The following is a 24,686-nucleotide window of genomic DNA, read 5'->3' on the forward strand; positions in this document are numbered from 1 at the left end:
TCTCATACAAAATATATCAGACAAAATATCTCACACCTAAATTTTAATAGTTTTGATGATGCAATAAAAACAATGGTAGTTCGTTACGAACCAGAATACCCATTCACATTTTTACTTTCTCGTATATACGAAGTATAGAGAAAGTATTGTAATCGTGCAAAAAAAAAATCGAGATTTTTACAAATCTCGACATTTTAGACCTCACTGATACGGAAAAACATAATTTTGCAATCTTGTCCGTATGTCTGTGTGTGTGTGTGTGTGTGTGTGTGTGTGTGTGTGTGTGTGTGTGTGTGTGTGTGTGTGTGTCTGTCTGTCTGTCCGTGTGTAAACACGATTACTTGAGTACCGTTACATCTAGGTTAATGAAATTTCATATATAAGTATTTTATCATAATCGTAGATCCGTATCAACTTTTGAGCGATTTCTGATAACCGGAAGTGGTACTTTTTCTACTTTGAATTTTTCAAAAGCCTATAACTTGAGTACTATTTCAGATAGATAAATGAAATTTCACATGTAAGTAAAAGACCTAATTCTCTACCTTCTGTTAAATTTTGAGTAATTTCCGCTGACCGGAAGTAGTAATTTACGCTACTTTCGATTTCTCAAAAAAACTAATGCAAATTTTTAAAGTACTAATAATATTGCGCACTATTATGCACTTATTTATTTGGCGTTCACTTGGTGTGCAATTCTTTTGTCTACCAGATTTTATTCTATTTTTAAAATTTTAAGTATTTAAAATGGATTAAAAATCATGTCTATAGCCCGAGTTCCCATCCCCTGTTGTTTTATATAAGAATGTTCAAGAAAGTTTAGGGGAGATCACTCCCGGTTTATTAAAAAATATTTCGCGTGTTTTGAACATTAATTTTGTATAGCTACCGTTACTTTGCTTATTACATTATCATTTATCATACCTTTCAGGCTAAAGGAGTAAGTTTGTTTTAATTTTTACTTTTTCAAATCAAATGCTATTACAAAAATTAAGTTTAATAAATCTTTTGATGGTTTGGTTAAGTTTAACAAATTCATTTAATTTACAATTATGATGCGTAAAAAATAAACAAAACCATATTGACAGTCAATAAAAAAAAGTTCAAATCATCTAAAATCATTCTGCATACTATCAAAATTCTGTTGTGAGATATTTTGTCTGAGATCATTTGTCCATGATAGTATTTGTCCTGATATATTTTGTCCTGATAATTTTTGTCCGCGAGATATTTTGTCTGAGATATTTTGTCTGAGATAATTTATCCTGAGGTCAATTGTCATGGGACCCTAACTACGCGAAGATCAAGCTTAATTCCGGTTAAACTGCAGATTCTGGTCAGAAATCCATTTTCAATTACATTTTGCGTTTCCGGTTAAATTTGTAGTTGAGGTGGTAATTTTGTTTTTGGTTTCGACTTAGAGAAAAAAACAACACTATCAACCTAGCGCCCGTTGTATCTCTCCCTCAATGGGCCATTTGTCTCGTAATCAATAAACAAGCAAAACCACACATACTAATATTTGAATCCAATAGTCATACGCTGATAAGTTTACACGACATACATTTCAATTGTTTCATTTTAAAATCTTTATTTTAATGGGTTACTGACCTTCATCATCTTCTTCATCGTGTAACCTACATCGTCATCAGTTCTAAAATAAAATGAAAAGTTTCTTGAACTCAAAAAGTAAGAACAATAAAAAGAAATAAATTAACATTGAATGTAAAAGTTTAAACGCTCCCAGAAAAGTAGTAATAAGTTACAATTTATCTCAATGGGGCAGCAATGAGAGCAGGAGTGGTAGCTATGAGAGCAGCTCTGACAACATCTGGGGCCACTGAGAAAAAATGGAATAGCTCTGAGAGCAGGTGGGACAGCACTTAGAGCAGTGTGGGAATGAGAGCAGGTGCGTAGGATTGAGGGCTAATTGACCTTAACGCAGATGGCGCAGCACTGGTCCTTAGGGAACACCACATGCGAGCCGGCAGCACACACGGGCACCTCACAGTACTCATCCATGCAGTTCGATTGTCACGACTCGTCACAGTCACGGACAGTGCAAGGGTCTTTCATCGACCTGTAGACAGTGGCGGAACTAGAAAAAAAGGGCCACCCCGCAAATAAAATGTGTAGGCCCAACCCTATATATATATATATATATATATATATATATATATATATATATATATATATATATATATATATATATATATATATATAGCCTATATATAAACACAAAATAGGAACATGGGATACCCATTGCTGGCCTGTTCGGGGTTTGAAAAACAATTTTTTATTTTTTCAATTCAAACAAATTACTTTTTTTTTTTTTTTGCCTCAGACACGTAATTTATAGCGTCAGTTGTGTGTTCGATTTAGTATTACAGTTTTCATCATCGGCTTGTGAGGACTGATACAGATTTACAATAGTAATATTTCTTTCTTACTTGTAGCCTGCTTTCATTCATTTAAGATGGTTTACTTATACATATATCTAATACAAAACGTCTAAGTATAAAGAAAAAATAAAAATTAAAAACCAACCTGAAACTGAAAATGCAAATGTGTAATTAAATGATGATTCAAGGGATTTTTTTTTTCTCGGCGTGGTGGGCTGAGGGGACGAGGGGGGGGGGGGGGGAGAGGGGGAATTTTTTTTTTTTTTTTTTTTTAAAGTAGAGCTGAAATGAATTTGGGATTAATAATTCAAACAAAATTACAACTTGTCAAGTGTGTGAGTGCATTAGTCTGTTTTGAAAATCTGTTTTATTTTATCTCTGCTATAAGACCTTTTAACTTCTCGTCGGTAAAAAGAATATAAAACATGAAAGCTTTGTATAAGTAATGGTGTCTCGTGTTATGTTTATTTTTATGTTTTTTTTTAAATTTATATTATTTATTTTAAATACATTTTCTTTTTATACAATGTCATTCTTAAGTAAGTAGGCCTACTTTATAAAAAAAATATTAATCTATTAAAATGAGCTTATGAGCACCCCTGTTTGACAATTTAAAAAAGGGAAATAAGTCATGGAAGTGGTTTGAACTTTTGCTTATCTTTGATAAGTTTGATTGTAGGAGAAAGAGGACTCGGCTTTCACAGTGGTTTAAAAACAAAGGGAAAAAAGAATATACAAGAGCGTGGGATGGTGTCTATAGAATAAAGATAATTTAACCGCAGCTACGGTAATCTTTTTACAAAACAATCATCAAGTCAAAAATGCAAGAAATTTTTTAAAAATGTAAATATAAAATACGCATTATGTTCGGCTTTGTATAATGATCTAACCATAAACAGTACAGCTGCTCACTAAAAAAACCCAAACCCAAACAGTCCAATTCATTAACACCCCTGGTCCAACCTTGTTCAGTCCAACTCTCTAGCAACCCCGACCCAACCTTGTACAATCATTCTCACTAGCAACCCTGACCCAACCATGTACAATCATTCTCACTAGCAACCCTGACCCAACCATGTACAGTCAAACTAGCTAGCAACCCTGACGCAACCCTTTACAAAATTATTCTGACTAGCAACCCTGTACAGTCCAACTGACCAGCAACCTTGACCCATCTATTACAGTCCAACTCAGTAGCAACCCTGACCCAACCATGTATATTCCGGCCAACTAGCAACCCTGACTCAACCAGCGCAATCCAACACTATCAACCCTGACCCATATCTTACAGTCCGGCCAACTAGCAACCCTGACTCAACCAGTGGAATCCAACGCTATCAACCCTGACCCATATCTTACAGTCCGGACAACTAGCAACCCTGACTCAACCAGTGGAATCCAACGCTATCAACCCTGACCCATATCTTACAGTCCGGACAACTAGCAACCCTGACTCAACCAGTGGAATCCAACGCTATCAACCCTGACCCATATCTTACAGTCCGGACAACTAGCAACCCTGACTCATCCCAGATGTTACCCTGATTCTGACAAAGCCGATGTGTTAGAAAAGAGAAGCTCGTATGATTGTATAGTTTCATCTATCTATATATATAATTCTCTTCTGGGATCAGTTAGAAAACAAGCTGCAAGCGCCTCCTTGCAGTCCCCTCTCTTTCTCTCTATCACTATCACTACCAGCCCCCACCCCACCCCAACACTGTCTGGTGAGCGGTGTTCACTCTAAATTTTTACAAAGCTAAATGTTTACAAATCGTAGAGCCGTACAGCCGGGTTTCTATTAGGGGCAGATAATTTAGTTCGATTTTAAACTTACAGGGGGTAACTAAGAAATAACTAAGAGGAGGCTGCTTTCACGGGGGGGGGGGGGGGTGTAGGGTCGGGGTTAGGGGAAATGGGGGGGGGTTAGTGTTTTAAAGCAAATATTTTCAGTGGCAGCATTGGTACTGTCGAATTAAAAAATTATGAATTACTGAAAAGTAGAAAATAAAACAACTAAATAGCGGCGTATGATACGCTGCGGGTCGGCTCGTATATATAATTCTCTTCTGAGAGCCGTTAGAAAACAAGCTGCAAGCGCGCCTTTGCAGTCCCCTCTCTTCCTCTCTATCACTATCACTACCACCCCCACCCCACCCCCACATGATCTGGTGAGCGGTGTTCACTCTAAATGTTTACAAATCGTAGAACCGGGTTTGTTAACGGCTATTATGGGCAGATAATTTAGTTTGAAACGATTTTAAACTTACAGGAGGTAACTAAGAGGAGGCTGCTATTCACGGGGGGGGGGGGGGGTGTAGGGTAGGGGTTGGGGGGGGGGGGGGTTAGTGTTTTAAAGCAAATATTTTCAGTGGCAGCATTGGTACTGTCGAATTCACAAATTATGAATTACTGAAAAGTAGAAAATAAAACAACTAAATAGCGGCATTTGATACGCTGCGGGTCGGCTCGTAGATTACAAAATGTATTCCTAATCTTGTTGTTGATTTCACCAGCTAATCTTCCCTCGTCCCGCCTAATTATACATCGTTTGAGGAGCAGAACAGCAAACAACCTCCCTCGATGGAATAAAACGTACAGCAATAAGTCTACCAATCGGTAGGAGATGGACAGCAAACAGCTTACCCTGATAGTGGGGGATGGACAAGCAAACAGCTTACCCTGATAGTGGGGGATGGACAGCAAACAGCTTACCCTGATAGTGGGGGATGGACAAGCAAACAGCTTACCCTGATAGTGGGGGATGGACAAGCAAACAGCTTACCCTGATAGTGGGGGATGGTGAGCTTAATATCTGCTGGAAATTACATTTATGAGAAATGCACATTTTACACCTGTTGCTGGTCCCTTCAGCATTGAATAACAAAACGACGCCTACATTAAATGCATAGATAACTCTATTCTATAAGGGTTACAATTTTTTTACAATTGTTAAAGCTGTTGGAAATCATTTCATAGTCCACCAAACTTGTATTGTGGCCTTGCTACCTGTCTATGATATTATGCTGACATAAATACTGAGTGTGGGTGTTAGCATTTTTCAGTTTTCCTTTAAATCTTTCCAGCAATATAAAGTTGTGTTATATCATGCTTGTATCGAACATTTCGTCACCTCCTTTATACACCTGGTATATCTTACACATAACTTGGCTAAAGATCCGAACTCTAGATCATCGGGTTAACATGTATGATCTGCCACTCGTATACTACTTCATAAATGAGATTTTAAAGCTATTTTAATTATCGAGGTAATTAATAAAGTCGTACACAGAAATTAGGAAAATTGTACAAAGAAAACGATGATTTAAATATTTTTATTTATGATTCATGTTTCAGTTTTTTATCGATGATAAAATCACCTTCAGGCCATCGTCAGACAAGGTGTCCCTCTTTACGGGATGGGCTATGAAAAAAGAAGGAGAACTAATTGTGACTTTATAACAAGATATTCAATGTTAAAATAAAACATAAATGGATAGAAACGATAGATAAAAATCCTCCTAGTATATAACAGTCCATGTGTGCACTTTTCTCTCTCTCTCTCTCTTTCTCTCTCTGTTTGCTACATATTTTCCGAGGCTATGAGATCAGTATTCTTAGCAATATATGGAGAACTCAAAGATACTGAATTTTGTTAAAACTAATATGTTTGATGCATTAAAATTATAAACTAAATTTCATTTAGAGACGGAAAATAGAAGGTAAAAACACATCTTTGATTATGCAACCGGAAAAATGTTTCTTGTTGTAACGACGCTCTGGAGAACATCTAAGTAGCACAAAGGCTATCTCTGGCAAAAAAAAAAAGACGTAACATAAAACAAATAGAAAACTATCATAATAAAACAATGTTAATCTAATATATAAAGCTCAGTTCTGTATGTAATGCATATGTTTGTCGTTGGAATTGTATGAATTTAAGTGTTAGAAAATTATCGTGCGCATTTGTCTAAATTTATGAGCTAAAAAATTACTATTGAAAGTGTTGGGAAATAATTTTCATTTTTCAAATTATAGTAATAATTGTCGGCATGTTCATTAAACACAAGTTTTAAAAAAATATCATCTTTTACAAAAATTCTAATTATGTCTTTATTTAGTCCTATAGCACTTACTTCCCTTTGATAAATTAGGAAAACAAAATTACTTCCCTTTATAAAACCATTGCATTAGTCGAAAATAATTTACTTTTTAATTACTTTGTTTTGGTGTTGGGAAAAAAAAATAATTACATAATTAGCGGGGATTGATCAAGTGCAAATGTTGTAGGTATTTTACGGATAAGCTTGGAGTATTAAAATTGTTCATCAAATTGAAACAGGCGCGTTCGTTTAAGTGAGTGCAAAAGACTATGAATAAGTTGGGGTACTATAGTCGTTCATTAAGCTAAAACAGGTGATTCCGCCCCGGGCGTTTATGTTCGCGTTAGTGTTTTCTTTGTGTTTAGGTGGGTTTGCGTTAGTGGTTGCGTTTTGATTTGGTTCGGTTTTGTTCTTTCTTTTTTCGTTTTTGTTTGTGTTTTTTTTGTTTGGGTTTGTATTTGTGTTTTTGGTTGGTTTTGCGTTTGGATTTGGTTTGTTTTCGTTTGCTTTTTCGTTGTTTTTTTTTGTTGGTATTGGTGTTTGTGGTTGGGTTTGTTGTTAGGTTTTTGTTTTCGTTTGCTTTTTTGTTTGTTTTTTCTTTGTGTTTGTATTGGTGTTTGTGGTTGTGGTTGGGTTTGTTGTTAGGTTTTTGTTTTTGTTTGTATTTGTAATTGTGTTAGCGTTATGTTTGCGTTTTGTTGTTTTGGTTGGTTGTGGTTTGGGTGGGCAATGCCGGGTTTATGATGATTACTAAACACACAGGTAATGGTCTTTAACAGAAAGGTTTTTCACGGAAACCAGAGCAGGGCCTGGCCGGGACGGCTAGTAAAAAGTATAAACTACGAAAAGTACACAATACTAATGGCGTCATTGATTGTAGAATGTAGAATAGAAAATAGCATTAATTTCCAATGTCGAAAACATTACACAGTGCTTAATGCCGTCATCTTCCAAGTTTAGATTTAGATCTAAAGATAAACTTATCAAGACGTATGCTTTGAAATGTATACAAATATTTTATGGGCCGAAAATAATAAAATTAAAATAAGCCGGGTTTACCTCCCCTAAACTTTCTCGAATATTCTTATATAACACTACGGGGGTGGCAACTCGGGATATAGACATGATTTTTAATTACTTTTTAAAAAAGAATAGAATCTAGTAGAAAAAACGAATTGCGCACCAAGTGAACGCCAAACAAAATGTGTATAATGTTGCGGAATATTATTAGTACTTTATAAATTCACATGCGTTTTTTGAGAAATCGGAAGAGCGTAAATTACTACTTTCGTTCAACGGAAATTACTCAAAATTTATAAGACGGCAGAAAATTAAATATTTTTTTCTTATATGTAAAATTTCGTTCTTCTATCTGAAACAGTAATCAAGTTATAGGTTTTGAAAAATTGAAAATAGAATAAATTCCACTTTCGGTTACGGGAAATCGCTGAAAAGTTGATACAGAGCTACAAATTTGATATAATACTTATATTTATAATTTCATCAACCTAGCTGTAACGTTACCCAAGTTACCGTGTTTACACACACACAGACATAGCAACAAAGCTGCAAAACTATGTTTTTCTCGTCGAGATTTATAAAAATCTGGATTTTTTTTCACGATACAATACTTTCTCTATAATTCGTATACGAGAAAGTAAAAACGAAAAACAAAAAAAAAACCCATTCAATAGCAGGGTTTTTAAATGAATCGTTGAAGTGATTTATTCAGTGTAAGTATTAAATGTGTCTAATTAATAATTCACTCCTAATTGCTGGCAATCAAAATTTCCAAGCAAGATAAAACATTATTATATAATCTTTTCATAACGAAAGTATATTTTGACAGTCATCAAAACCAATTTTTGAATCTCCCCTCACTGAAGAGGATACGTATCGATCAGGGTCTGCCCCGCACACCTCGGACTTTATTGGATCAAGGTCTAGGTCAATGTAAGCTGTAACCAATCTTACCTACAAGTACCTGCCATTTAGAGCATAATTAATCTTTGAGTCAAGGCCGAGGTTAGCTGTAAGTAAACATATACCATTACCTGACATCCAGGGCAGCACTCGTCTTTTGGGTAGAAGATCTCGTAGCCTTCAGGGCAGTCTGGCCAGTCGCAGTATACCCTCGTGCACAAGGGTGTTGGCTGGCCGTGACAGTAACATTGAGTACATGGGTCATCAGATGGGAGTTCATCGTTGAACTAAAGTGACCAAAGCAATCTACAGTTTTAATTGTACAACGACATCACAGAAAACATTCACATAGGAATATTTTTACATGAGAAAATACCCAAAAAGGTTAACATTTCTACCGTCCCTACATCTGATACGTTACATTCGATGTTATATCTAGCTGTGATCACTTGTGTGGTACACCATATTCCTTGCTGTATCTAGATGTTGTCACTAATATGGTACACCATATTCCTATATGTATCTAGATGTTGTCACTAATATGGTACTCCATATTCCTTGCTGTATCTAGATGTTGTCACTAATATGGTACACCATATTCCTATATGTAGCTAGATGTTGTCACTAATATGGTACTCCATATTCCTATATGTAGCTAGATGTTGTCACTAATATGGTACTCCATATTCCTTGCTGTATCTAGATGTTGTCACTAATATGGTACACCATATGCCTATATGTAGCTAGATGTTGTCACTAATATGGTACTCCATATTCTTATATGTAGCTAGATGTTGTCACTAATATGGTACTCCATATTCCTTGCTGTATCTAGATGTTTTCACTAATATTGTACTCCATATTCCTGTATGTATCTAGATGTTGTCACTAATATGGTACACCATATTCCTATATGTATCTAGATGTTGTCACTAATATGGTACACCTTATTCCTATATGTATCTAGATGTTGTCACTAATATGGTACTCCATATTCCTTGCTGTATCTAGATGTTGTCACTAATATGGTACTCCATATTCCTATATGTATCTAGATGTTGTCACTAATATGGTACACCATATTCCGGTTATACCTAGCTATGGTCACTGGTGTGGTAACAATATTCATTGGTATATATGTCAGTAGTCACTGACTTCGTACACCAATCACCAATCCATCAATACATCTAAATGTCACCATTGTTGTTTTTGACAACGTTTATGGTTCGAACCTAAAACACTTTCGAGAATTTAAATTCCAATACCTGATAGGTGACGCCATCAATCTCACAGGTACCTTCTGCTACCTCTATTTCTTCTTCACCTGCAACTTCTGCTGTTGTGTCGTCTGCTGTTGTGTCGTCTGCTGTGGCAGTTGCTGCTGCCAGCAAGACCAAAACTAGAACGTATTTCATCATCGTCGAATGGTGCTGGAAGTTAAACCTGTAGAGGGGTTGGAAGCAGGAGTTGCAACTGAAATAGCAATATTAACAGAAAGTGATATTTCGACTCTGGAAGTTAAATATAGCACAAACATAAGATTATAAACAACGATACGGACAAGTACAGTAACAAAACAATGACTACGTACAAATGAACGTGACACAGTTCTGTACACAATTATTAGCAAAAGTACACAACATTTGCTCTATTACTAAAATAATGACAAAATACAAATAATGAAGACGGTTAAAATAACGACAAAGTAATTAAAATAAATGGTCAAGCATTTAACAAAGAAATGTCAAAACGGAGAAAAAAATACAAATACAAAAACAAAACAAAAAAATTCTTAAAAATCTTACTGCTAATAAAACAAAATCAGAGTATCTAGTCGATTGGAGACATCTGGTACTGAACATTTATATCAACAGAAGACACGGCTGACATTTTCAGCAGGACGACGCCGCATAGCTGCTTAATTGTCTGACATTCACCACACATAATTGCACGCTAGGTGGTATAACTTTCAGATAGACGATAAGACCAAAGCGTGAGAGTACAGTTAAAAACTTACCGATAACTAGAATAACCTGAGAACCAAATCTGAAGGGCAGCAGCGTCATTAGTCAATGGTGATAAGTCAATAAGTATTTATAGTAGTACTAGTAGTCTGAATAAACTCAACCAATTAGCGAGTCATTTGACTAACAGTATATTAACAGATTGTAGCATTGTTCAAGGGCGTAGTGTGTAATTAATGTTGGAAAAATGGGCATGCTGTGGGCACATACCAACACAGAACACACACACACACACACACACATATATATATATATATATATATATATATATATATATATATATATATATATATATATATATATATAATATAAGCGGCCAAGTAGTGTGTCAGTCCTTCCTACCGTCATCGCTATAGTGTGGTCAGCATACAGGGGAGTGTGGTCAGCATACAGGAGAGTGTGGTCAGCATACAAGAAGAATGTGGTCAGCATACAAGGAGAGTGTGGTCAGCATACAAGGGGAGTGTGGTCAGCATACAAGGGGAGTGTTGTCAGCATACAAGGGGAGTGTGGTCAGCATACAAGGGGAGTGTGGTCAGCATACAGGGGAGTGTAGTCAACATACAGGGGAGTGTGGTCAGCATACAGGGGAATGTGGTCAGCATACAAGGAGAGTGTGGTCAGCATACAAGAAGAATGTGGTCAGCATACAAGGAGAGTGTGGTCAGCATAAAAGGGGAGTGTGGTCAGCATACAGGAGAGTGTGGTCAGCATACAAGAAGAATGTGGTCAGCATACAAGGAGAGTGTGGTCAGCATACAAGGGGAGTGTGGTCAGCATACAGGGGAGTGTGGTCAGCATAAAAGGGGAGTGTGGTCAGCATACAAGGGGAGTGTGGTCAGCATACAAGGGGAGTGCGGTCAGCATACAAGGGGAGTGTGGTCAGCACACAGGGGAGTGTGGTCAGCATACAGGGGAATGTGGTCAACATACAGGGGAGTGTGGCCAGCATGGTAAATACTATTTTTAGCTCCTTTTTAATGAAATTCGTAAACTATTAGTTAAATTTTAATGACTAATCTTATAACTAATTAGATTTTAATTTAATGTTAGATATTCTTGCATTGTCACCAAACACGAATGTATCTGGAAAGTAAAATCGCAATAGTTGCATTACAATATGTAGACTAATATTAAGTTAAAGTTTTGTGACATTCCACAATCAAACAAACAAGCAGACATTGTGAACTAAATAAAAGCGTATTAAGTTACAAAGCAACGGGAACAAATCGGCAAATGTGACAACTTTTAAAAGTGAAATAACCAAAATATACAAACATGGACTGGTGGTAGGCAATTTTATTTGTTGATGTTGTTTGGTGTGTGGGTACTTTTAATGGAAGACAAAAGGCTAAGTCAGACGAGGGGGTTCTTGGCAGAGTTCTCCGGAGCAGGTTCAGGCTAAAGAAAGAAAAAGTACACTTTGTACAAGACATCACAATTTTTTTTTTTCGCTTGCTTTTAATTCGTTTGTTTTTAATTCGTTTGTTTTTAATTAGTTTGTTTTTTACGTTATTTCCGATTTCTCAAAAAAAAAACGCAAGTGAATATATAAAGTACTAGTAATATTCCGTTCTACTATACACATTTCGTTTGGCGTTTACTTGGTTTGCAATTCTTTTTTTCTACGAGATTCTATTCTAGTTTAAAAAGTTTAAGTACTTAAAAATAGATTTAAAAATCATGTCTATATCCCGAGTTGCCATCCCCCATGTTATATAGGAATATTTGAGAAAGTTTAGGGGAGATCACTACCGGTTTACTTTTAAAACAAACGTAGGCTATTTATATTTACAGATTTTAATTTTCTAACCTTTTCCATTCCATTCCTACATCCAGGGTTTAAAGGAGAGAAATTAATTTTTTCTCTTTATATATTTATGGCAGTGGCGAAGGCAGGGGGGGGAGTGGTTAGGGGGGGGTCATAACCCCCCCCTATAGACCCCTCGGTATATATATATATAAAGTATGGGGGGGTGGAAATCAAAAGTTTGATGGGGGGGGGTGCAAATCAAAAGTCTGAGGGGGGTGCAAATCGAAAGTTTGTCTCCGGGTAAAAATTGTAACCCCCCCCCCCCCCCCCCCTTGAGACGATCCTGGCTACGCCACTGATTTATGGTGTAGGTTAAGTAAGATTTCTCTTGGTTGTGTTCTGTCAGATTGTTGGTGAGTTGTTTGTAATTGTTGTTGGTGTTGTGTCTGAGTGTTGTTCCGTACAATATGTGCCCTAGATACGTTGTCATCTAACTACACAGACGCAGCCGCTACAGTAAGCGTATTCTTTAGTTTTTAACCTAATTGTTCTTTTTTAATTAAGTCAAAAACTATTTTAAGATTTTGAGCGTAATACCTCGCAACGAGGGCAGCACTTGTCAGGGTCATTTACCAATACCAAACCAGGGGCACATTCTGTCGAAGTGTCGCACTCCTCATTTGCGCAAATGACGTGTTCTTCCTCCTCACAGTCACAGGGTTCGGGTTCAGGGGGTTCATCTAGTGTCTAAGTGTCACAAAATACAGTTAGTCATTCTGATGCTGGAGAAACATATATGTAGTTCAAAATAACGGGACTAACCGTCAATTAGGAAAGAGATAATTTATTAAGGGCATTTTAGAGCGAGCTAATAATTGAAGACATAATAGGTTTGATGTGTTTGTTGCGATAGACTTTAAGCACTAAGCACAAAGACAAAAAACGTAATTGAAGAATAAAATAAACAAAAGTTTCCATAAAGAGTAATAATCATACCCAAGAATAACTATCAATCGTTATAAAACATTTTATATCTTATTGTACCTAAAAATCAGTTACATTATTAACTAATCGGTTAAACACAATGTATAAACGATCTCTATGCTTTCCGAAAAAATCACCTTGCAGTATCGGCTAAATAAGCGGTTCTAAGTCAGTAACAAATGACGCTTTTTTTTTTCAGAGCGTACATGAAATCTCCTTTATTTAATGTAAAATGACAAGGCCTATACCGAACTTAGAGATATTTCCCCAAGTTTACCAATTAAAATTTAGCAACCATTATGTAACAATTTTAACGGGTCAGAATTAATTTATAATTTTAAAATATTTGTGCTAATACTTATTGGAGTACTTTTAGGGCAATCATCGATGTCGGAAAATCTTTATTATCGTCCAGACAAAAGCTATCTGGGCGAACGCCTAACGAGCAGTTAATGGTAGACAAATCTAACCATTCTATAAGTCTAGCACTAGAATGGAGCTATAGAAAAACGGTAAAAAATAGATCTAGTTCTCTCTCCAGAAATTCTGCCCATCGATTAGTGAAGTCAAAATATAAATATAATAGTGTTCGGGGTTAGTTAGCAGACATTAACCCAGTACTAAAGTTTATTTTATTTGAGAAGGTTTTTATTCATGGATAGAAATTTTAATTATATGTATTTCTGTACACAAAAATATACAAAACATCAACAAATAAGAAATCCAATTACCCCACAGACATCCCCATCACAAAAACCTCGGTCGAAATACGATGTGGACACCACTACCAGAGCGGCCAAACAAAACATCCCAAGGATGTGTTTCATCTTTGTTGGAGTCAGGATCTTACAAAGGGATACAAATCTGCTTAATTAATGTTGACTTATATGGTTTTTCTTGACTGCTTTTTTTTGCGATGGAACGAAAATATATAAAATTTCTTACAGAAATAATCTTTTAAATAACTTCGCTAATGTTTGTGTTATGTGTAGTATTCATTAATCGCTATATTAGGTGTGCTGTTCAAACTTAAACTAGCTAGGTCACAAGTTAGCACTTCGACTTTCGAGCTACTGTACTAGATGGAGAACTAAATAGGAATACATTTTTTATGAGCGACCCAAGCTTTTATACATTTTAGTTTTATAAAGAAAATCAATGTATTTTCTTTTTTTGATTGCAAGTATTGATGTTTGCTTTATAACGTTTTTTAAAATCTATTTTTTACATAAAGGTGCCTTTGTGAGTTGTCGGGGAGGGGCGATCAGCGTTTCTTTCTGCTATTTTTTTTCTCCTGGAGAGGCGCGCACTTAAAATTCTGGGAGGAGCAGGGTTCGGACACTGATTAAAGTATATAAAGTATATATTTTTATATAAATTACGTATCTTTTTCTATTTAGTCCTGGGTAGGGGTGAGGGGATTGGGTGGGGGTGAGGGGATTGGGAGTGAGGGGATTGGGTGGGGGTGAGGGGATTGGGTGGGGTGAGGGGATTGGGAGGTGAGGGGATTGGGTGAGGGTGAGGGGATTGGGGGGGGGTTGAGGGAATTGGGTGGGGGTGAGGGGATTGGGAGGGGTGAAGGGATTGGGTGAGGGTGAGGGGATTGGGGGGGGGGTTGAGGGGATTGGGTGGGGGTGAGGGGATTGGGAGGGGGGAGGGGATTGGGAGTGAGGGGATTGGGTGAGGGTGTGGGGATTGGGTGGGGGTGAGGGGATGGTGGGGTGAGGGGATTGGGTGGGGGTGGTAATCGTGTTTTGGTGGCGGCGAGGAGATGGCTGAAAGAAACTCTGGCGCTGAGACAGGCGTGGAAAGAGATGGCTGGATGACATCAGGAACTTGACCGCTATTGCCGTATGCACAATCAAGAAAAAAACTTTCTTGGACCACTCATGGCAAGGCATTATGAAGGCCAATGGTGACTGTGCCCCACCGACCCTCCCGGGAATATGACAATAGAGAGATTAACAAAATCCCCAGACTAGCGCGCCCATATGCGTAAAAGTACGCTAGTATAGTTAGTTTTTAAATTGATCGAATTTCAAACGATGTAAACGTATATTTAACATTGCAATTTATCGGGATCTTGACCTAGATCTAGATCTACGTGTTAGAAACAAATCGGTTTAGACTTTAGTTATAGTTGTATAATTTCCCATTTGTTATAAAGACAATAAAAATTGAGCGTTTACCTACCTTGAATGTGTTGAGTCAGTAAGCACAGACGTCAAAGCCAGAATAATGCTACTTAGATTCTTTTTATTGCCAATACCACCAGTTTGTGTTGACGAAATGTAACCGTCTCCCGACTGCTCTGCTTAGAGTGGCATCCCTTGTTGTTAGATGTTTACGCAAAAAAAAAATTAACTTCAAAGTCTTGGATCGAGAGTATTCCTAATGTTTTCCATCTTCCTCTAGCTAGAACCGCAAAATGTAGGCAAAAAGATAAATATTTCTTCTTCTTCTGCGCATTTAATTGAGTTTACCATGAAGGATTCAAAAACAGCAAGTTCAATATGAGATTTAGGAGAGAAAATAATATATCTTATTCATTTTAGCGATCAGTGTTTTAATTATACTAAGAAAATTGTTTTATTTTCTTAATTTTAACTCATTTAAAAGCTTACATATTGTAGCAAAGTTACTACAGTGCAGTCTAGTCACCAAACTTTTATTAAACTGAAATCAATTTGTTGTGATGCCTTTGACTACATTAGCAACAGCTTATAACATTACTTGTTAAAATTCTCTGGGCTATTGGTACGAACAGTTACATCATGGGGCGGGGGTGCGAAAACTGCACCTGGAGGCACCATGTTTAAAACATTCAACTTTTACAGTACAGATTATCTTTGCACACTTGGATTTGTACATATTTATATCATAGTGTTTATATTGTGATATTAGTAGGGCACTTGTGTAAACTTGCCCCTGTGACTTCCCTATATATGGACCTGGAATTGTAGTTTGTTGTGTTATAAAATTTGTCGGCCTTTTGTCTTGTCGAAATTTATGGGAACAGATTCTAGTGTAGATAGTCAAAATCTAGATCTTGGATGATATAGAAGTTCATGTCTTCAGGCTTCATATACAATTATTTTACAATTATTTTAATAGGATTTCCCCTTAATACTTGTCAGTTTTGCTTTTCAACTTTCCAGCCACTTAGGGTATCGTCATGTCATGCTTGCGTCTATCTTTTCGTCACCTCTTTGATAAATTAAGGTTATTTTCTATTTAACCCAGCTCTTCATAGCGATGTTTATTTCTAAAAATGTAAACATCTTATTTAGCCTCACCCTGGTGTCTTCAATCAACCCTCCGCAAGGCGGACCCATCCATAGCATCCTACCTGCAACTCCACTGATTCGATTCAATAATAATGGTTTCAAAATTACGAGAAGTTATAGCGGCTGTTATATGCTCGAGTCATGTTCACTATTGTATGGTATGGTAGTGTAATTTTCTAATACATATCTTCAACAAAAGGAGTTTCTTATAGAGTTTGATCAACACCACAAACGTATACTTTTTAAATCTAATATTTATTGAATTAATAAATGCTATTTCAACACAGGAAATAACCATAAGCCTCCAACTAATTATTATAAAGTCATATTGTATTTTACTGACTTCTATTTCAATAGAAATCAAACAACGTTTACATAGCGGATTAGCTATCTCATTCGCGATACAACACCACTTCAGACCTGACGTCTACATGTCAGATAATGCCGAACAGATCTGTTTCTTCTGATCTCAATATATGATGTCATTATGTGTTTTATATCTAATGAAACAAGACGGACACCACCCATAAACTGGGTACATTTGGATGGACTTGGTTGAATATGCGAACTCTAGATTATCGGGTTATCAATGTGTGATCTGACACTCGTATACAACTTCCCAAATTAGATTTTACAGCTACATTAATAACTCAACTCAGTTTTAATTATCGAGATAATTAATAAAGTCGTATATAGAAATTAGGAAATTGTACAAAGAAAACCATGATTTAACTATTTTATTAGTGATTCGTGTTTTAGTTTTTTACCGATGATAAAATCCTCTTCAGGCCATCGTTAGACAAGGGGTCACTCTCTACACTTTACGGGATGGGCTATAAAAACAGGAGAATTAATTATGACTTTAAATTTTAATAACAAGAAATGCAATGTTAAAATAAAACGTAAATAGATACACACGATAGATACAATCCTCCTAATATATAACAGCCCATATGTGCATTTCCCTCTCTCATTCTCTCTCTCTCTCTCTCTCTCTATCTGCAACATATTTTCCGAGGCTATGGTATCAGTAATTTAGCAATATATGGAGAACTAAAAGATACGGACTTTTGTTAAAAATAATATGTTGGATGTATAAAATGTATAAACAAAATTTTATTTAGAGACGTAAAAAAAAAAATAAAGGCATATTCGAATGTAAAAACACAACTTTGATTATGCAACCGGAAAACAACGCTCTGGAAAAGATCTAAGTAGCACAAAAGGTATCTCTGGCAAAAAGAATGATGCCAAATGAAACAAATATAGAAAAATAATAGTTGCGCTGTCTGTCTAAGTATCTGTGTATTTATCTGTCAAGAACGATATATAGAAAACACAAGCAGAGTAAAAACATGCATAGTAATTCGAAACGTGACGTCACATGGAGCATATAGTAGGAAATTGTAGCAAGCCGGGAAAGTGCACAGAATAGTATGACGTCATTGATTCTCGAGTAAACATTGAATTAAAAAGCCAATTTTGTCTAATCTTAAAAGTGGTTTGCGTGAAGAGTTTCTTCCATGCATCTCTTCTGGTAGGGGCTAAGCCCCACCCCCCTGTAGAACGTCTATTCCCCCTCCCCTCCCAAAAAAAAGAAATATAATTTATATAAAAATATATACTTTTACAAGTGTCGCCCCCCCCCTACCCCCCTCCCCCCCCCCCCCCCCCCCGCACCGGAGAATTTTATTGATTCTAGTACCCCTACCCCTGGATAAAAGTCTGAAAGAAATACTGCGTGAGTGAGGTTTATCAACCAAAAGTAGTAAACCTACAAGGATCTGACATTCAGGGCATAATTCATCTTTGGGCCAAGGTCAAGGTTAGCTGTAAGTAAACAAACACCAGTACCTGACATCCAGGGCAGCACTCGTCTTCTGGGTAGAAGATCTCGTAGCCTTCAGGGCAATCTGGCCAGTCGCAGTAAATGCTAAAGCAACTGGGTGTTGGTTGGCCGCGACAGGTACATATAGCACAGGGATTATCAGAGGGGAGTTCATCATTGTACTGAAGTAACCAAAGTAATCCACAGTTTTAATTGTACAACAAAATTAGAGAAAACATTTACATAACAGGCATATTTTTACATCAGAAAACACCCTAAGAGGTTAACATTTCTTCCGTCCCTAGATCTGATACGTTACATTCAATGTTATATCTAGATGTGATCACTGGTGTAGTACTCTATATTCCTTGCTATATCTAGCTGTACCTGATGTGGTAAACCACATTACCGTTTACACTATACTGGTGTAGTTCATAGATAGACCTAGCTGTGGTCACTGTTAGATCTAGGTTTGGTCACTGGAGTGGTACACAACATTCCTTGTTATATCTGTCTGTAATTACTGACTTGGTACACCAATCACCAATTTATCTAAACATCTAAATGTCACCATGGTTGTTTTTGAAAACGGTTATGGTTCGAACCTTAAACACTTTCGAGAATTTAAATGCCCGTACCTGATAGGTGACGCCATCGATCTCACAGGTACCTTCTGATTCATCTGTTCCTTCATTACCTGCAACATCTGCTGCTGTGTCGTCTGCTGTTGTGTCGTCTGCTGTGACAGTTGCTGCTGCCAGTAAGACCAGAACAAGAACGTATTTCATCATCGTCGTATGGTGTTGGAAGTTAAATCTAGCACAATCATAATGACTCAGTCAGACATAAGATTATAAAACCTGGAGATTTAGGTTAAACCTAGCACAATCATAATGACCCAGTCAAACATAAGATTATAAACAACCATACGGACAAATAAAGTAACAAAAAAATGACTATGTACCAACGTACATGACATAGTTCTGTAGACAATTAACAACAAAAGTACACAACCTATGCTCGATTACTAAAATAATGACATAATACAAAAATAATGACAACGTTTAAAATAACGACAAAATAATAAAATTAAATGTTCAAGCATTTAACAAAGAAATGTCAAAACGTAGAAAAAAATTCATATACAAAACAAAAATAAAGTCTTGATACTGAGTGTTTAGTCGATTGGAATCATCTGGTACAGAACATTTATAGCATGAGAAGACACGGCTGACATTTCGAGTAGGATGACACATAGCTGCTTAATCGTCCTACATTCAACCCACTTAATTGCACGCTAGGTGGTATAATTTTCAGATAGAGGATGAGAGCTGGTGGCTACCAATAATAAAAACAACCTGCTGACATGCCCATCGAGTTAACCTGTCCATCAAGCTGACCTATTAAGCTGACCTGTCCATCTAGCTGACCTGTCCGTAAAATTGACCTGTCCATTAAGCTGACCTGTCCATCAAGTTGACCTGTCCATCAAACTGACCTGTTCATCAAGCTCACCTGTCTATCAAACAGTCTTATTCACCAAATCGTGAGAGTTGATTAAAAATTCCACCCTAACTAAAACTTACCGATAACTTTAATAACTAGGCAGCCAAATCAGAAGGGCGGCAGCGTTATTAGTCAACAAGTACTTATAATAGTTTGAACAAATTCTACCAATTAGCGTGCTCATTTGAGTAACAGATTGTAGTCTTGTTTAGGGGCGTCAAACACACACACACACACATAAATATATATATATATATATATATATATATATATATATATATATATATATATATATATATATATATATATATATATATATATATTTATTTATTTATTTATCTTCATCAAATTATCAAGTTTACGACCTGATAAGTAGTGAAACAGCCAACACCTTTGTACGTTGTCTATATCGCAATCATTCTAATAATATTATCTTTTCTTCTTTAAATTAGCTCAGCGACAACAATTGGTTTCCGCCTCTGGGATGAATAGAGGTTTCCACTTAGTCACCACAACAATAAGAGGGAGAAACTAATGAGCCCCTATTCTGTTTATCGTTTGGTTTAGTTGGTCATTTAATTTTGTTGGTTAATTAGTTTCGTCTAAATGTAAAGAATTACATCTGGTGTTGGTCGGTGTATATTCTATGACGTAGAAATTTAATAAATATGAGATTTGTACGATTTATCTTTTTTTTTACATTCACTATACCACTACACGAACTGTAGTCTTAAAGATTGACAAACTTTGTAATGTATCTGTAACTCGTTGCTCCCCTTTGATAGCCAAATAGGGTGCACGTTACACGTTAACACACTGACATTTTGACTGTTCGACCCGTCCTCCTAAGCAGAGGCGTAGCGAGGACGAGGCCGGGGTGCGGACCGCACCAGGTGACACCATTTAAGGGGGGGGGGGGGGGCGACACCAAGGCAAAAAATTGCAAAAATGCACAGAAGAAATTCTTTTGCCAGTTCCATTAATGATTAAATTAAAGTTAAATAGTCTTTTAAGTAGAAATCAACAATTATAATAAGGCGGTTGGGGTGACACCAGAACGTAAACGTTTTAACCATAGAGAAAAGAATGCTACTACCAAATGTGTTATTAACAGACTATAGATAAACAACATCGTTACTATTACGTCTGCAGTGATTAAAGCTTATGTACATTCATGTACATTTATCTGACATATATTTAAGTTATAGGACTATGTAGGCCGAAAAATGCACACACATAAACAAAGATATATATATATATATATATATATATGTATATATATATATATATATATATATATATATATATATATATATATATATATATATATATATATATATATATATATATATATATATATATATATATATATATATATATAGTCTGTTTCTTGGGGGAGGGGGTGACACCATGAAGTGCATCACCTGGTGACATCCGACATGGCGACCCCTCTGCTCCTAAGTGTGATGTACCGGCTTATGCAGGGGGTGGGGACCGAATGGAGGATTTGAAAATTGTTGCCAAATGCATTTGTATATATACTAGCCGTCCCGGCCAGGCCTTCACTGACCTCTAAGAAAAACCTATCTTTAAAGGACCATGACTTGTGTGTTTATTAAGCAGCATATACCCTGCATTGCCCGGCTTTAGGAAATATATTACCTCTCAAATTAACCCTACCCAAAACCAACCACAACTTAAATAAAAACGCAAACATAAATACAAACAATAACACAAACCCGAAAACAAAAACAAACACAAACACAAATACTTAAGCAAACGCAAACGCAAACAAAAACTAAAACACAAACGCAAACACCAACATAAACGAAAACAGAAAAGTAAACACAAACACAAACAAAAACAAAAACACAAACACTAACACTGAAACAAACTCAAACAAAAACGCAAACCTAAACGCAAACAATAACGCAAAATATAAATGACACTACCACCGGTAGACCCCGTGTACGACATGAATTTGCTTACATAACGAACCAATAAACAAGCAAACATAAAAAATAAAATTCAATTGTTTAATTTTAAATCTTTATTGTAATCTGTCACTGACTACTCATTCATCATTATCTCCATCGTCTACATCGTCATCAGTTCTGAAATAAATTAAAATGTTTTTCCAACTCACAAGGTAAGATCAATAAAAAAATTACATGACATTGGATGTATACGTTAAAACGTTTACAGAAAAGTTGTACATTTAACAATTTATCTCATTGGGGCAGCAGTGAGGGCATAATGGGAACAGGTTAATCAGCTCTGAGAGCAGTGAGGGCATAACGAGAGCAGGAGGGGTAGCCCTGAGAGCAGGTGGGGCAGCTCTGACAGTAGTGAGAGCAGCTGGTGTATGAGTGAGGTCTAACTGAGCTTAACTGACCTTCACGCAGATGGCGCAGCATTGGTCCTTAGGGAACACGACATGGGACCCGGTAGCACACTCGGGCACCTCACAGTACTCATCCATGCAATTCGCTTGTAACGACTCGTCACAATCGCAGACCGTGCAAGGGTCTATCTTTGACCTGTAGATACTCCCGACCTGAAATAAATAAAATATGATGTAATTTCCGATAATAGCAAAAATATTCGCTCGTCATTCTTTTTTTCCGGCGGAAATTAAGTTGGACCTAAATTGCCAAGACTATAAAACATAAAGTAAAAGTAAAGTTTCCCTTTCAAACCTGACGGTTTATGGGGCAAGTGAAGTAGAGTTCACTAGGTTCTGTGACCTCGGCATATGAAGAGATAGTGTGGCCAGCACTATGCCCAGCCGCCTGTACTTTCCCTAACGTGAGTTAGGTACCCATCAGAGTTGGGTTGACTCAGGGACGGTCTACTGACTTAAACCTGGATTCGAACTCGAGACTTACGGGTTAGCAGTCCAGCTCTCTACCGCTAGACTACTCCGTCCCATAAAACATAAGCTGTCAGAAATTGTGCCCGTCTGTTCTGGGAAAACCCAGATTCCTGTTACTTTTTCACGTCGCTCGGTTCAGTCTGTTAAAGAATGCCAGTGGCGAAGGTAGATATGCGGGCGGTATTGGGGGTCACCATTCAGGGAAGTGGCAGTACGACGAAAAAAATTAAAAATTACCGCACCAGGTGACACCACGTGACTCAGACACTTTCTGCGTAAATGGATATTGCCTCAAATACTTCCTACCAACTTACCGGAAACTTAACGCCATCCCACTCACACATGCCTACAGCAGCAGCAGTTGACGCCGTAAGCAGGACGAGAGCAAAAACAAGTACCAGTTTCATCTTCAGCGTTCAGATCTAGGAACTAGAAGAATATATATATATATATATATATATATATATATATATATATATATATATATATATATATATATATATATATATATATATATATATATATATATATATATATATATATATATATATATATATATATATATATATGTACCAAACCACATGTTCACCAAATGTACAGTACGTAAAATGTTCATAAAAATGTACATAATTTTACTACACACCAAATGTGCATTACTTCGGATAAACACCTAAAGCATCGAACTCCACACGTACACCAAATGTACACAACGTTACAATAAAACATATATGTACACCAAATGCAAAGTACGTCACATGTACACCAAATATACATCATTCTATATATACATAACATGTATAGTACATAACATGTAAACTAACTGTACTCAACTCATGTACACCAAATGTACATAATGCTACATGTACACATAATATACGGCAAGAGACATGTGCACCAAATGTATAATACTAAACATGTACAACACAAGTACATAAAATGTCAACCAACATGTACATCAAATATATACAATTTACATGTAGACCTCAATATACAAAATAACATGTACACAAGCGGTATATACACAAAATTTGCAGATTGCTTTATACACAGGTCTACACAAGTACACATGATTCGTATACTAGGCAGCTTTCATCTATACAACAGCAACATTTTAACACGCATGTACCATGCATAGTTTTGTCGAAAAACTTCTTACCAAACTTGATAGGAAAGTTGAATGATTCGTAACTTGTGTTGATATCTTCTAGTGTTGCGGCAAGCTGTATTTATAGTGATTTAGGCGCTCGCATCAATGAACATGCGCATTTAATTAATGGCAAAAATTAAACTTTTTTTTTATTGTGACGTATCCAATGGCCAATAGGAATTAAGTTGCTCCTACATTGACAAACAGATGTGCATAGAAATGATGGTATACCCAAGAGGGTTTAATAAACGCTTACGATAATTCTAATTAACATAGTGCTGAGTGTGGTCATTTAATTTTACGTAATTTCTCTAGGACATTAAGTTTACCTGATATGCAAATTTAACACCAGCAGCTAATCAATAGAAAACGCTCATCAATGGGGGGGGGGGGGGGGGGGGGGGGGATAAAAAAACAGTGGTGAGGTGTAAAACGGCGAAAAACTCAAATTGTCATTTAATTCTTGTGCAAGATTTCAATACTTTCTGTAAACAGGGTAAACGAGAAAATATTTTTTTAAAAATAATAAACTTTATTGTATATAATGCACTAAAAAGTAGAAAATGAAGGATTTTCCAAATAAAATAATATAAATATAAATAAACGAGAAAAATGGCCCGTTGAGGAAGGATACAACGGGCGCTAGGCTGTCTCTTTTCTCTAAACTAACCCCCCCCCCCCCCACACACACACCACACCACACCCCCCCCCCCCCAAAACATGTCTACCATCCCATTCAACGAAATATAATTATATACTTTTTCCAGTGTCCGCCCCCTCCCCGAAAATTCTACCCCCGCCCCCGAAAATTTCAAGTACCCCCACCCCTCTCCGGGGAGGAAAAAGTCTGAAAG

At 36.6% G+C, this 24,686-nt stretch overlaps 4 protein-coding genes across 5 annotated transcripts in view; 1 reads left to right on the forward strand and 3 right to left on the reverse strand.

Moving 5' to 3' along the window:
• LOC131958447 (ragulator complex protein LAMTOR5-like) overlaps nt 1–24,686 on the forward strand; it is a 182,498-nt gene that overhangs the window by 18,771 nt on the left and 139,041 nt on the right. The gene's annotated exons all lie outside the window — the stretch shown is intronic.
• LOC131958445 (peroxidasin) lies at nt 5,721–10,494 on the reverse strand. The gene is made up of 4 exons (XM_059323500.1): nt 10,446–10,494; nt 9,694–9,901; nt 8,560–8,715; nt 5,721–5,826 (listed from the first exon to the last, which is right to left on the reverse strand). The coding sequence occupies exons 2-4, from the start codon at nt 9,844–9,846 to the stop codon at nt 5,815–5,817; spliced, it is 321 nt and encodes a 106-aa protein (XP_059179483.1). The 5' UTR covers nt 9,847–9,901; nt 10,446–10,494; the 3' UTR covers nt 5,721–5,814.
• On the reverse strand, nt 17,198–19,481 carry LOC131958446 (protein NEL-like). 2 transcript variants are annotated; one of them, XM_059323501.1, is made up of 4 exons: nt 19,475–19,481; nt 18,943–19,120; nt 18,331–18,486; nt 17,198–17,309 (listed from the first exon to the last, which is right to left on the reverse strand). In XM_059323501.1, the coding sequence occupies exons 2-4, from the start codon at nt 19,093–19,095 to the stop codon at nt 17,298–17,300; spliced, it is 321 nt and encodes a 106-aa protein (XP_059179484.1). In that variant the 5' UTR covers nt 19,096–19,120; nt 19,475–19,481; the 3' UTR covers nt 17,198–17,297. The 2 variants fall into 2 exon arrangements, with proteins under 2 accessions (XP_059179484.1, XP_059179485.1); XM_059323502.1 differs by having other exon boundaries at nt 19,451–19,481.
• Nucleotides 21,851–23,887, reverse strand: LOC131958448 (von Willebrand factor C domain-containing protein 2-like). The gene is made up of 4 exons (XM_059323505.1): nt 23,842–23,887; nt 23,000–23,114; nt 22,206–22,367; nt 21,851–21,924 (listed from the first exon to the last, which is right to left on the reverse strand). The coding sequence occupies exons 2-4, from the start codon at nt 23,090–23,092 to the stop codon at nt 21,919–21,921; spliced, it is 261 nt and encodes an 86-aa protein (XP_059179488.1). The 5' UTR covers nt 23,093–23,114; nt 23,842–23,887; the 3' UTR covers nt 21,851–21,918.

This window comes from Physella acuta, unplaced genomic scaffold (assembly GCF_028476545.2).
Source record: "Physella acuta isolate Inbredline_101_S28 unplaced genomic scaffold, ASM2847654v3 ptg001328l, whole genome shotgun sequence".
NCBI classification, from domain to species: domain Eukaryota; kingdom Metazoa; phylum Mollusca; class Gastropoda; family Physidae; genus Physella; species Physella acuta.

Bases quoted from the DNA above. Each gene is read 5' to 3' on its own strand.
- LOC131958445 (XM_059323500.1), bottom strand. From the start codon at position 9,846: ATGATGAAATACGTTCTAGTTTTGGTCTTGCTGGCAGCAGCAACTGCC. The intron at 8,716-9,693 runs GTATTGGAATTT...TGGTCACTTTAG, and splicing joins TTGATGGCGTCACCTATCAG to TTCAACGATGAACTCCCATC.
- LOC131958448 (XM_059323505.1), bottom strand. From the start codon at position 23,092: ATGAAACTGGTACTTGTTTTTGCTCTCGTCCTGCTTACGGCGTCAACT. The intron at 22,368-22,999 runs GTAAGTTGGTAG...TATTTATTTCAG, and splicing joins GGGATGGCGTTAAGTTTCCG to GTCGGGAGTATCTACAGGTC.
- LOC131958446 (XM_059323501.1), bottom strand. From the start codon at position 19,095: ATGATGAAATACGTTCTTGTTCTGGTCTTACTGGCAGCAGCAACTGTC. The intron at 18,487-18,942 runs GTACGGGCATTT...TGGTTACTTCAG, and splicing joins TCGATGGCGTCACCTATCAG to TACAATGATGAACTCCCCTC.